At 26.6% G+C, this 13,551-nt stretch overlaps 1 protein-coding gene across 22 annotated transcripts in view; it reads right to left on the minus strand.

The window, feature by feature from the left end:
- Nucleotides 1–2,130: 2,130 nt before the first annotated feature.
- Nucleotides 2,131–13,551, minus strand: part of LOC107448198 (uncharacterized) — a 65,366-nt gene continuing 53,945 nt past the window's right edge. For 12 of the 22 annotated variants that reach the window (XM_043051628.3, XM_043051626.3, XM_087167688.1 and 9 more), the window contains 3 exons: nt 12,376–12,715; nt 9,395–9,445; nt 2,193–3,337 (listed from right to left, as the gene is read on the minus strand). In XM_043051628.3, coding sequence (XP_042907562.1) covers nt 3,102–3,337; nt 9,395–9,445; nt 12,376–12,715 — 627 coding nt within the window. In that variant the 3' untranslated portion in view covers nt 2,193–3,101. Of the gene's footprint in view, nt 3,338–9,394; nt 9,446–12,375; nt 12,716–13,551 lie in introns of all 22 variants that reach the window. The other 10 variants (XM_071183574.2, XM_043051624.3, XM_071183575.2 and 7 more) reach the window with 2 other exon arrangements.

Consider the following 13,551-nt stretch of genomic DNA (forward strand, 5'->3'; position numbering starts at 1 on the left):
AGTAAAGATTAGAAGAATTTAATAGCAAACAAGCGAACACAACCGCATATAAACGTTCATGCAATTAAAAAATTGTTATGGATGAAGTATAAGGTAAAAACATTCAGGATTCAGTAGGAGTGCACAACCTGTTGCCCGCCCACTGTTGATGTGAGGCTCGCAGGAACTGTTGAACACAGCAAAAATTTTTTAATGAAAAATATATAAAAAATTTCGAAAATTTCAATCGCACATTTGAGTTAGTAAATCGTCCGCTTTTTCAACGGTTATCGCTACAAAATTCTGCATGGTTTTAAAAAGCCCAATATTTTTAATATAATATTAAAATGCATGAATTTCAAATTAAAGTAATTACTTTTTTACTAGTTTTATTCTTATCCATTTCATAGTAAATTCAATTAACATTTTGATCCTTTTTTTTTCCCATTATTTATAATTTCCATGTGGTTAGTAAAATCCCAATATAATTTATTATGACTCGTGAGTTTCAAATTGCACATTTCAATGACCACTTTTCGACATGTTTTACTTGTGCCGATTTCATTATAAATCTAAATTATTACTTGATTTTTTCTCTCTTTGTAAAGGCTTGCTATGCTTCTATGCGATTTTAAAAGTCATGTATTTTTACTGCAATATCATTACGATAGGCAAGTTTCAAATTGCACATATAAGTAATCACTTTCTGATGCACTTTGCTTCATCCTTTATTTCATTTCAAGTCCAAATTATTTTTAATTATTTTTTTCAGCAGTTTTTGTTATCCATTCTCATGCGGTTACAAAAAATTGTAATTTTTATTACAACATGCAAATTTTAAATCATGCATTAAAATAATTACTCACTGATGCAATTTATTCATGCAGATTTCATTATAAATGTAAGTTTTTTTTTGCAATTATTGTGATGTTTTTTCATGTGATTTTGATGATCCTGTTATTTTAACATCCATGTTATTACAACATTTGAGTTTCCAATCCCGAATTTAAATAGTCACTTTTTGATACCATATATTTGTGCATATTTCAATTGAAATATAAGTCATTTTTTGTCGTTTTTTCAGCAGTCAGCTCCATGTATTTGGACGTGGTATTTAAAATCCTGATATTCTAATACTTAATTTTTTTTAATGAAATTTAAGGTATTGTTTCTAAAAAAACCTTTATATGCAAAGAAAATATGAATTGTATATAACATATTAAAAGTAATTTGAAAGGAGTGAATTGATATTGAACTATTCATATTTATTTCATAATTTATAATGCACCTATATTTCATGATCAACAATGTTTGTTCGACTTTATTACCAGCCTACAAGTCGGCCTCCTGATTTTTGTAAAATTTAGTGAGTTTAAAAAGTCATCTTATAAATTGGGATACACGGTAACCAATATTAGTTAAATAACCAATATTTTTAATGACACATAATTATGTTTTGCAAATTAAAAGAGCAAAAAAAGTAACATTCATTACTTAATTACAAATAAATTCCTGTTTAATAAAAAGTAAATAACATTTTTCTCTCAATTTCAACAAAAATTGTTCTGAAGGAACTTTTTTTAAATAGTTCTACTCCAAACGAATTGTTTTGCGTGTGCTTAGATTAATTTTGAGCTTTATCTGCTCTAGAGTGCAATACTACTTCCAATGCAAACATATCCATATTTACTTCCATCAGTAAGGCTCTAAACACTCAAAGTTTTAATGATCATTGATTGTTTATGTCCATAATGAAATTAATAAGATAAAATTTACCAAAATAAATTTTAAAAAACTTTAAAAAAAAAAACAGATATATTGATTTGTTTCATTTGAAATATTTTAAGATCACAAATTAAGATTTACACTAAGAAATAAAGATTTTCTTTGATTGGAATGTTATTTAAATACTCTCCCTGCCCACAAAAAAATGTGTTTTTTTTTTTGTTGTTTTGTTTATAAGTAGCTATATAAGAATAAAATTATAAAATATATAATAAAAATTATACTTGCATAAAGAAACATAATAATGCCCTTAATCCTCCAAGCATTGAGCTCCTGGGTAAAATTGCACAGAAATTTCCCTGCTATGCACTACTCTTCCTTTAAATAACATCTGGGGAACCGGTTTTTTGATGTAGGAAAGCATGCAGCTAGAGGTTCGGAAAAAGCCAGGACTAATGCTCAGAGGGTTAAATATCAATCAATGAAAATTTCCTGTTAAATATTTATTAAATCGGAAAACTCAATTTATCATACACTGAATTGAATTAGGAATTGAAAAGTTGACAGAGATGTGAAAACAATCCTACAAAAGTCCGTGGTTGGGGGGGAGAAAAATACGTTTAAAAATTGAGGAATACAATACATTGAACAAAATTATAATTGATAAAAATGAAGTAGACATATTTAAATGTAAATTTTGTGAAAACACTTCAAAGTGATAATTTTATAACAATAAAAAAACTTACACCCCCAAAAAAGTAAGAATAAATGCAAAGGAAATGAATAACATAGATATGATGATATAAAATTTTTTTTAACAAGTTCAGTTAACAAGTGATGATATCACAAAACCATGCACTAACACAGAAATTAAATGAGCAAATAGAAATATTTTAAAAACTTAATTTTGGACACATAACACTACAACAAAAGAGTGGGAAATGACATGCCTAATTTACATATGAAAATTTCAGTTTTCACCTGATTAAGGCATGAATTTGTACAAATTGACTTAATGTACACAATGTTTAGAGGCTGTTTGCTTTTTTTTTCTTCTTTTTTTTGCTCACATTACATAGTAATATGTTACAAAATGCAGCCATTTAGAATCCCCCTGTTTTGTCTTACACTATAAGTGATCACATGATCTACAACTTTACAGATATGTACACATGCCATAACTTGGCAGTTGGCATTTATATATGTTTCAATTTACACTAACGATCACACGTCGCGAGCGACTTCGATGCACTCGCGACACTCTGCCTCGTCTCCTATGAGACAAGGAAATGTGTTTGTTTTTTCTTAAAACGGATGAAAATGAAACGTCATCAGATTGTGTTCTTTCAAAATGTAATGAGAAATGTTTACTCCTCACAATGAAGAAGCTCGTAACACTATGAACCTTCCAGATGAAATGTGTCCTCTGCTGAAGGGTCACTCGATACAGGTATATCAGCATCATTCAGCAGCTGAAGTCCATCAAAGTCTAGATTTCCAAGGTGCAAGTTGTTCCTCAGAGCATCCTCTGATGTGAAATAGTCTGATTCAAATGAACTGCACATGTTGGATATTGCACATCCCAGTTCTTTAGCAAAGTCTTGCCTGGGGATGGTGTCATCTCCTGCAGGAGCTATAAAAATGATAAATACATAAAGATATTTATTTATTTTCCATTATTATTGCCTACTTTTAAGAACATTATTTCACAAAGTATATCTATGTCAATCAGGTTATGAGAGAAACAGTGAAATAACCCATAAAAATGAAAATTTTGTTTCATTAAGTATGTAAAATTTTAAAACTACATTTACAAAGATCTATGAATTCTGTCATACATTTCAGGAAGAAAAAAATTTTTAGCAAAGAAAATAATAAAAATAATTAATAGTCAATTATAAATTATCATACAGTTAAGTTTTTTTTTAAATAATTTTATCACATAATAATTGTGTACATTAGATAGATAAAATACTCGATTGAAAATCCCTGGAAACATTAAAATTGTAAACAATTGAAAAAATAATGCACTGACATGCATGATAGCTTCATTAAGGGGACTTTGCCATGCAGTCAAGTGCAAACGCAATTTCTGAAGGTTGACCAAATTTCAGTCCCTCAAGCACATGAAATATCAAAGCACAGAATATCTAAGCAAATTTACAAGTAAACACAAACTAAAAAGATGATAATCACAGATTTGAGTAGTGAATAATTTCAAAATCAATTGGGATGAAATTCACAAGTCAATATTTAAGGAATAAGTACAACAAATTAAAGATGAAGAAAGGCAATTGAAAGTCCCAAGATTGGTAAGAGAGGAAAAATAATTAAAAATTGGAAAAAGCAAGTCAATCAATTGAACAAACAAACACCCAATTATACTTCAAAATGGATCTTAAATGCCAGGGTTGCCGTACCATAGCTAAAAGCTAAGCATTACTTTACCCCAGGTGGCCATCCTCTATTAAACAAACCTGTGCAAAAATTCAATCGGGATGCCATTTCTTAATACGAGTTTATGTAGAAGTCTGCAGTTATTTAAAACAAGTACTTAACTATAGCAAATATAATATTAATTTAAAACAAACAGATGCGCAAAAGTCATCTATAAAATTAGCTGATTTGAAAAACTTTTAAACCTTTTTTTTTTCAATAAAGATATTAAAAGCAATTGATACAGTTAATAAAATGAAAATATGAAATAAGCAAATTTCTACATTTTTAAATTTACAATCAGTTATGGTATATTTTGAGAAGAATAACCTCATAGCTTGAAACCTATTTTGGAATATAGCAAAACTAAAAATTCTTATACACTGTAAAGAAATAAAAGTGTTAACAGTTTTAAAAGAAAAAAAAATCTAGCGATGTTATTTATCTTTTAAACTTTAAACATTCTTAAAACTCAAATTAATATATTAAATCTCTAATTTATTCATCTTTTAATTTCGATATTACTTTTGCTTAATATAATATATAATCTACATAAAAAAAATATTTTGAAAGTTAATAAACTAAGAAAAAAGAAAAAAAAATTTTATTATAAATCGAGAAAGAAAAAAAAAACGCTAAACAAAAGATTGATGGAATAAAAACTTTAAAATTACACTTTAATGACAAATTTTGCAAAATATAAACAAATATTCGACATTTATGGAGTAAAAAAAGTTTTAATTGCAAGAATAAAAAAAAATTTATAAATTTTAAAAAACTATAATAACATAAGTATAAATTTATTTTAGTGTAAAATAAATTGTGGTCTATCTATAAATGCTGAAGTGAACATATTTCAAAAATTATTATTCATAGTATTTATCTGAAATTTTGAACATTATTGCTTAATGTACTTGTTGACATGAAAGTAAAAATTGAATCCTAAGGCAGAGTATACAGTAAAAAACATTAACAATAAATTTATTGTTAACAATAATTAATATTATTACAACTGAAATAAAGACAATAAATGTATAATTATTTGGTATTCAAACAGTTATATCCAGCCTTAAAGTAGAATAAAAAGAATAAAATGTTACGCTAATATGTTGACCAAATAACAAGTTTGAATTCCAAATAATAAAAAAAACTTTCACATTATTTGATACTTTCTAATTTAAAAATTATCTTTCAAACTTAATATGAACAAGCATGATTTTTAAACTATTTAAATTTTTTTTAATAAGTTTAAGTATTTACTTTAAGAATAAATTTTATGCAACCCAGTATAAGCAATTATAATAATAAATATAAAATAAGTAACCTAAAGTTTTAAACAATAAAATAAATTAACTATTTGCGCTATAAGTTATTCAGTGACCAAACATTCAATGAAAATTTTAAAAAAATAGCTTGTAGGTGAAGTTGCAATGGTAAACAAGATAAACTATTTGGCTTACATTTTATCCAATAAAATCGCATTATTATCGCAACTAAATCTGCATTATAGTTAAGATTGACAAATATTTGAAGCTTGACAGTTTTAACTGTCATGTCAAAAAACCATTTTTGACAAAGCATTTGAAAATTGTAGCAAACATAAAATTTTAATGTATGAAATAATTATTAGCTATTATAAATATAAAAGAATTATTTTAAAAAAGTATTTATTGGCATGTGATTAAACATGTTCTTCATATGTTTTGACATTGAACCCTTTTAAATTTTGCATGTAGTGAAAATCCAAAATTTTCTGAGGTTGTGGTAAAATTAGATAATTATAAATAAAATTATGCAAAATTGCAATTTATCCAATCTGGTAATAATCTTGCTCATTGTGTTTAAAATTAATTTCTATTTTACTTCCATTCTAATTATTCCTTTCCCTGAAGTAGGTGAAAAATACTAGTTTTGAAGCCCTCTTCAGTTATGAATGAATTAAGAGAAAATTTTAAAATACATTCTTTTGATTAATACTCAGCTGCATGGGTTAGAAAGTAAACATATGAAAACTGTTATAACATTTTAAGATAAACTTGCATTAAAAAATTTATTCTAGTAAATGTACTAAAAACAGGTGATAACTTAATGATTGATTGAAAAAATTAATGAATTATTTAAAAAAACATTAATTTATTTTTAGTTATAATTAGTTTACTAATCAGGAAATATATTATAATCATGATTCGTAATCACATAAGCAACAACGAATATTGTGAATTAAATAGATCAGACAATTATTGGCGACCACTTTGGCTTTACATTTTTTTACTTATTTAAATTTCTTACACAACTCCACATGCCCCACAAAGTATGATATGAAGTATATAGATGTAAGTGGGCAAAGTAAAATTATAAAAAAAAAATAAAATATAAAAAACAGCCTTCACTTTTTTACTTGAATAGAAATTACAATAAAATATAATATGTTCTACAGTACCACAAGAATAAAAATTATAATTTACTAAATTAAACCTAAACAACTAGATGTTAAAATTTTTATGTCCTTTTACGAATCTGAGTTTAAAAAATTTCCTACAATCCACTGCCAACAAATAGATGGAAAAAATCTTTTAGTTCACACAGCTTGTGGTGAAGCTAAGAATTCGTACTCGTACATAATTCAACAAGGCCCTTAACACCCATAATCTAATTTATAATAAATAATATAATATTTGTTTTCAGCTTGATAATATATATACTAAAACTATTATTACAATATTTTAAAAGTATTCTATAAGAAAAAACCAGCTTTCATTCTTCAAGTTGTGCTTACATTTTTTGAGTCAACCGCTGACTTTCTGCAGTATTAGACCCGAATCAATTTTACTCATATTTTGGTTATACATGTAACAATTTGAAATTAACAGAACAAAAAGAAAATAGAATGCCTATTAACCTTATCTGCAGAATACCAGTACAAGATAGAATTAGCGTGTTTAGCATATAATAATCAACTTATGGATTAAATCAGGAGTTGGCAACATTCTATCTGTGGGTGGGTTGGGATACATTTATTACCTCACTTACTCTTCGGCTCTACAGTCAATTAATGACCGTCTTTACCACAGAGCTCTACTTTTTCTTATCCTTGGCCTTTATCTTCTAATTTTTGATTTTCATCTTTGTTAAATCAACATATCTGATCTACCTATCTTTTTCTGGGATGTCAGACCTTTCCCTCTAGTCTTCTCAAGATTTTCTTTGCTACTCTTTAATCACTCAATTCCTCTAGATGTCCCAGCCACTGTGTTCTTTTTCTTTTTATTATATTTAGTATAGCTTTTTTCTTTATAAAACTTACTTAACTCTAAATTACACCAAATTCTACACTTGTCTTCATCTTTGATTGGATGCTATATTTTCCTTAGAATCATTTTTTCAAAAGGTAATATGTATTTTTCTTCATTCTGACTGGTAGTCCAAGTTTCCTGCAGCATATGTGCAAATAGATCTAACTACTGTTTTCTACAATTTTAGTTTCAACTTTCTTGAGAGTAGAAAGAATTTAAACAACTGAAGCATTGAAAAGTAATATCTGTTTTCAGTTGCCATTCTAACGTTTACTTCTGGGTTCAATTCACTTTTTTTTTGTGATAATTGAACCAAGATATTAAAATATCATTTATTACCCACAACTTATTTATTGAACTGCTTCAATGAAAAAATTAATTATTTTTTATTGTTATTCTTACAAATTCATAGTTAAATAATTTAAGTTTTTGTCAAGTCTAAGAATAGGTAGTATATATTAGTAGAATTCAGTACAATGTCTGCAGTTGCAATATAAAAGCCAGCTTTTCAATAACCACTCTCACATCCATCATTGAAGTGCCTAAAAGATGCGTGTTATATTCTTGGAAGTACCTTTCCAGTTCCTCCATTATAATAAATGACTTATGGAGAAAAAGATTCTGAGAATTGAACTCTTTCTATGTACTCTATAACTCAGGAACTGCACAAAGTTTTACATTTATTTTACAAGAACATTAAATCGTTTAATCTTAGCCTGAAAAAACTTTTCTATAAATGTGTTATTTCTAGGAAGTTTTTCTCTCCCTTACAATGTTTTAGATTCGAAAATTAGGATGAATCTCGTAAAAGAAGCTAAAAATTGTTGCTTAGTTAATAAAAATTTTTTATTAACAAAGTCCCTCAGATTATGCAGGTCACAGAATGCTGAATGAAAGGATTAGCTAATTGACAAGCTAAATCTTAAAATTTTATTTGCATAATTAGAAATATTTGAATTACTATTTAAATTGATTAATAAAAAATGCATCACTTTATAATAATTAAACTGTTGACATGTTTCAAGTGCACAAGCATGCTCCTTGTCAGAACAAAAAATGAAAATGAACAAGCAGATACAGTTTTTGTTCTGATCAGAAACAAGTTTGCAATCCCATCTTGTGGTTCAGTAAAAACATGTTGGCAGAGTTTAAAATTTTTATGGAACGATAATTATTTTTTTAACAAAAGTAATTTCACTGCTTTTCTTAAAAAAATATTTTGCTCATAAGAGTAAATAGGTATTTAAAAATGTTTCGATGAGGAAAACAGACATTATTAAGTCAAAGAACGTAAGCAGTTCATAATTTGATTAAACTAAAAAAAAATGTATTTGATAAAGTAACTGTGTTTTTTTATTAATTTACATTTATCAAAATTTGAAAGGTTTTAAAAACAGAATTATAATTTATACAATTGAAAAAATATAATAACAAATTTATTGCATCATCTAAAAAAAATAAATGTCTAATTATTTCTTATCTATAAACAGGGGGGAAATTAATATTTTTGTTGCAAAAAAAAACACCAAATTGAAAAATAAAATAAAAAAGGATGTGATATAAATGATGATTTGCATGCAGAATATGATAGCAGCCAATGTGAGCACCTGTTAAAAATCATAATATACTAGCATCTTAAATAAGAACACAACACATTAAGACAATGTATTCGTAAGTAGCTACAAAGCATTAATTGTTGCAGCAAATCCACAAACACATACAACAGCTGCATAACCAGAAGGATAGGTATAAAAACTACATTGAGATCAGACGGTATCATTAATTATCATGAAAAAGGCAGAGCATCAAGCTAGTTGACAGGAACTATGCATCTGAATGTCACTGAACAATCTGTCAAACTAAGAAGCGGGTTAATGTTTGCTCTTTCTAGATATCTACATGTGCATTTCATTTAAATTATTTCTCTTGTTTGCTTTAAATGGATTATAAAATTCACTCACAAACATCATGTCTTCCTTGAATTTCATAGCCTGCATCACTTGAAAGTTCGCCTGAAAAGCAATTCATTAAAAAAAAGCTTTTGGCATAGTTCATTTTTCTGCCTAGTAATTAAATCAATTAACCACCCACTTTAACCATAAAATAGATTCACAAAATAAACTCAAATTTTGTTTCTTTGAAACAAAATTGTTTGAAATATTTAGATTTTCGATACAAAAACAGTAACCATTGGTTATATTGTGCAAACAAATAAGCAACTTTTCTTTAAAAAAAAAATTTTTTTTTTTTTTAATTAAAAAAACATGTATTGATAACTTTCTATTTTTCCTAATTCCATAAATACAATTTTTTGAAACAGGAACAAGAAATTATTAGCATCAATACATGCCTTTGATTCCTTGTAGTTTTAAGCGCAAAAATCCTCATCTTATCTAATCCTATGAAACAGAAGAAGAAACACCTCCTTAGAAGCACAATTACTGCTAATTTTCTATTATTTATGTCATTTTAAAGGACAAGCATTTTTTTTTCTACACAAATGGCAAATCAGCTAAAGCAATTTTAAAGACAGTGTGACAGTTTCAGCAAATTCGTGTCCCACCAGCTTCTTACCATGACCTTGAAAAAGCATTGAACTACATTATTCACCGATTTTGCTGGATTAGAATTCTTTGAAGTCGTATTAGATCAACCTTATGCCTGCTAGGATCCCCCAAAAAATAAGTCATCTTCTAAGAAGACCCCTTCTTTAAATGCACTACAGTCTAATACATGCCAAGAATATCTCAATAAGCTTCTTCTAACTGACTCTTATGAGATAGAATGGTCCACCAACAATTGACATAAGGTTTGTCTTTACACAATCATCCATTTTGTGCAAAGTCTTCCTCTTAGCTGATATTCTGAACATACGCAAAGGTGACTTTTTTAAGAAGGTTTGAGTTCTCACAATTAAAAATATGCCTAAGCCATCTGATAGGATAAGATATGCAACATTAGGCTATAGTCTCAAGCAATATTAAGTTTTTATTTTCATAGACTTCATGATTAAACAAAATTCTACATCTGTCATGTTTTCTAAGTGGGGAAAGATATTGTATAAGTTTGATAAAATGCAGATTGGCATTTTAAACCTGGGAAAGAAGACATTGTGGTCCCACATTGTGACATGGGAACACAAAAATTGCTGCAGCCTGGACTGAAATGCATCAACTTAACTTGGATAATCTAGGTAAACAAAAAATTTTTAATCTTTAAATTGATGTCAATATTATAGAGAAAAAAAACACTACTTGCACTTAAAAAAAAAAAAAAAAAGAAGAAGAAGAAAGGAAAATTAATTTTTGGGATTGCCATTGCAATAAGTTATCTAAACAATAAATAGCAATTGTTTCTTAGATAATGATGATTATATAAAAACCACTGAGCATCACGAATGATTGAAAATAAAGGTTAGTTAAAAATAACAAACTGAACTAAGTTGTCTTACTATAGTTATGAAATCTATTCTTTTATTTTTCTATCTACATTATATTGTATATTCAGATAAATGCTTATTTCTACAGCCCCTAATAAGCACAATATAATAAAAGATTACTGAATTTAAAACCATTCAAAGCAATATATTTATAATCATTTGCCAGAGTATATACAATTAAGAATCAAGTCTGATCCTTTTTCTAGAATGTCAGACAGCAAAAAAAGAATTTTTAAATACTAAAAGAAATAATTTCTAGGTTAAAATTAAGAGTAATTTCTACAATAAGAAATAAATATATCAATGTATTTCTCATTATATGAATAGATAATCATTTACCTTCTCATAGAAAAATTGAACTAACGATTTTGCAATCACTGTTTCATTTAATTTTAAGAACAATAAAAAATTCAATGCAACAAATAAAATCTAAATACTTATGAAGTATTTCCTTCAAAACATTCCAACCTATCTCAATTTTTTTTTTCTTTTACATTGTAATTAATATCATTTAGAAAACTTTCACCTTACAAGATGCAAAACAATTGAAAAAATACTTTTAACAAATAAAAACTATGAGGATAGGAAAATTGGTGGAACTTACAACAAATAAAATGTAAATTAATAGTTTAAAAAATTTGTAAATTCAACACAAAGAAAACAAGCAAGTTGTAACAACAATACAATATGGTATTAAAAGCCGTTCGTTAATAACAATTTCTAAAATTCCTTAAAAAAGTATAAATATTTATAAATAACATAATTTGTTTTAGTTCTTTTTTCATCAGAATATTAGAAAAAAAGCTTTTAACGATAATAATCAAAAATTAACATTGGAGAATGAAATCGCAATGATAAAGCTATTTGAAATATCATTTTCCTCTAATAATATAATAAGTACATGAAAGGTTTTACAAACTATAAAACTTATTTTTATATGTTTTAAGCGCTAAAAACTTAATTCATTTAATATCAAGCAGAAATTTTATAAAATTATGAATGAAAAAAGAGAATAATAAAGGAATTATTACATGGTTGGTCACTTGTTTTACACTTATTTTCAGAAATAAGTTTTATGAACATTGAAAATAATCATTAAAATTATTCATAATACCCTAATTAAAATAATTCATAAAATAATATACATTATATATCGTACAAAAAATAAGCAAATCACACATCAAAATGGAATACAAGTTTACATAATCATATGTTTCCAATACTTACGGTATGATAAAATTTTTAAAAATATTTTCCAAGAAAAGAAAAAAAATATGAAAAATATAATTTCTAAATTTTACTTAACTATAGCTGTTTTTATGCAAAATCAGAAGTTTCAAACTGAAAATTAGAAAATGATGACAAAATTATAAGATTTTCATCCTAATTATACATTTTTTTCTCTTAAAAATATTTCAACAATTTGTATGAAATTTTAATATATTGATCAGTTTTTGATGACATTTCAAAATGCAAGAAGTTGGGAGAAAATGAAGTAATTACCTGTTAAAATTATATCTGGTATACTTGTTGGAGTTTGAGGGGTTTGTGGCGTCGTCTGATGACTTGATATAACACTAGATTTGGTATAAAGGGTTGGGGACTGTAGATGAGGATCTGAGCCAAGAGAAGTTATTGAATAAAGCATAGCATTGTCCATATCCTGTGAAGAATTCATGCCAGGTGAAAGTTGACTTGTATATTGAATACCACTCTGGTTCAAAAGAGTTATTTCCCCATCTGACGGGGGACCAATACCTCCACCACTATCTACAGTTGCTAAAAACATAGCTGTGTTGTTATGGGACCCAACATTGCTCGAATTCGAACTATTATCTGCCATCTGAAATGGAAATACAGACAGAAAACTTAATATTTATTATTGAGATAAAGAATGAAATATACAGAGTCATATAGAGAGAGTAAACCAATAGAGAAAGTTTGATGACTCAATGCATTATCGGAAGTATAAAATACATTAACAGAGGTCCATCAAGAATTGGTTTTTCAGGGTGCTGTTTCAAAATTGCGTAAAAAATATTGTGAAATATTCTAAGAAAAAGTTAAAAATAGAATTCAAATTTCTGAAAAAGAAGCATGGAATTTTGATAAAATTATTTTTTGAGAAAAACTATAGTTCTATTTCTATGAAATATTTTTGTCAAAATCACATTTATGACGTTCCATGCTTAATTTGAAGAAAATTCACTAAGAGTTTCCTGATTATCCAAAGAAATAATTAAGATATATCTACACATTAATACTCCTACAAATTTAACTCTTCGATTTCAAAATTTTCTCATTGTTTTAAAGAATTTCAAACAAAAAACTTAATTATTCATCCACAAATCTTTAAAAAAATTATAAACTTTCATTTTAAGATCAAAAAGTAAATCAAATTCCTTGCTTAAATAACAGAATCTTAAAAAATTATTCTAATATTGAAGCAAATAAATTTTTAAAAATTTTTAGTATTGTGAAAGAAAATTACAATTTTGTTGCAAGAGGTTTCAGTAAAAAATTATATTTTTTTAGAAAAAATAAAACTTCTTTAAAAAGAAAAAATGTCCCAAAAATTTCAATTTTTTTAAATTTAAAAAGTTTAAATTTTTCCATGTTTTTAATAAAAATTTTAATTTTTCAAAATAATTCTGATTTTTTAAGCAAATTTGAAATCTA

The sequence above is a fragment of the Parasteatoda tepidariorum genome, chromosome 7, assembly GCF_982258835.1.
Source record: "Parasteatoda tepidariorum strain Cologne lab strain chromosome 7, Ptep-v5.0, whole genome shotgun sequence".
In the NCBI taxonomy this organism is placed as follows: Eukaryota; Metazoa; Arthropoda; class Arachnida; order Araneae; family Theridiidae; genus Parasteatoda; species Parasteatoda tepidariorum.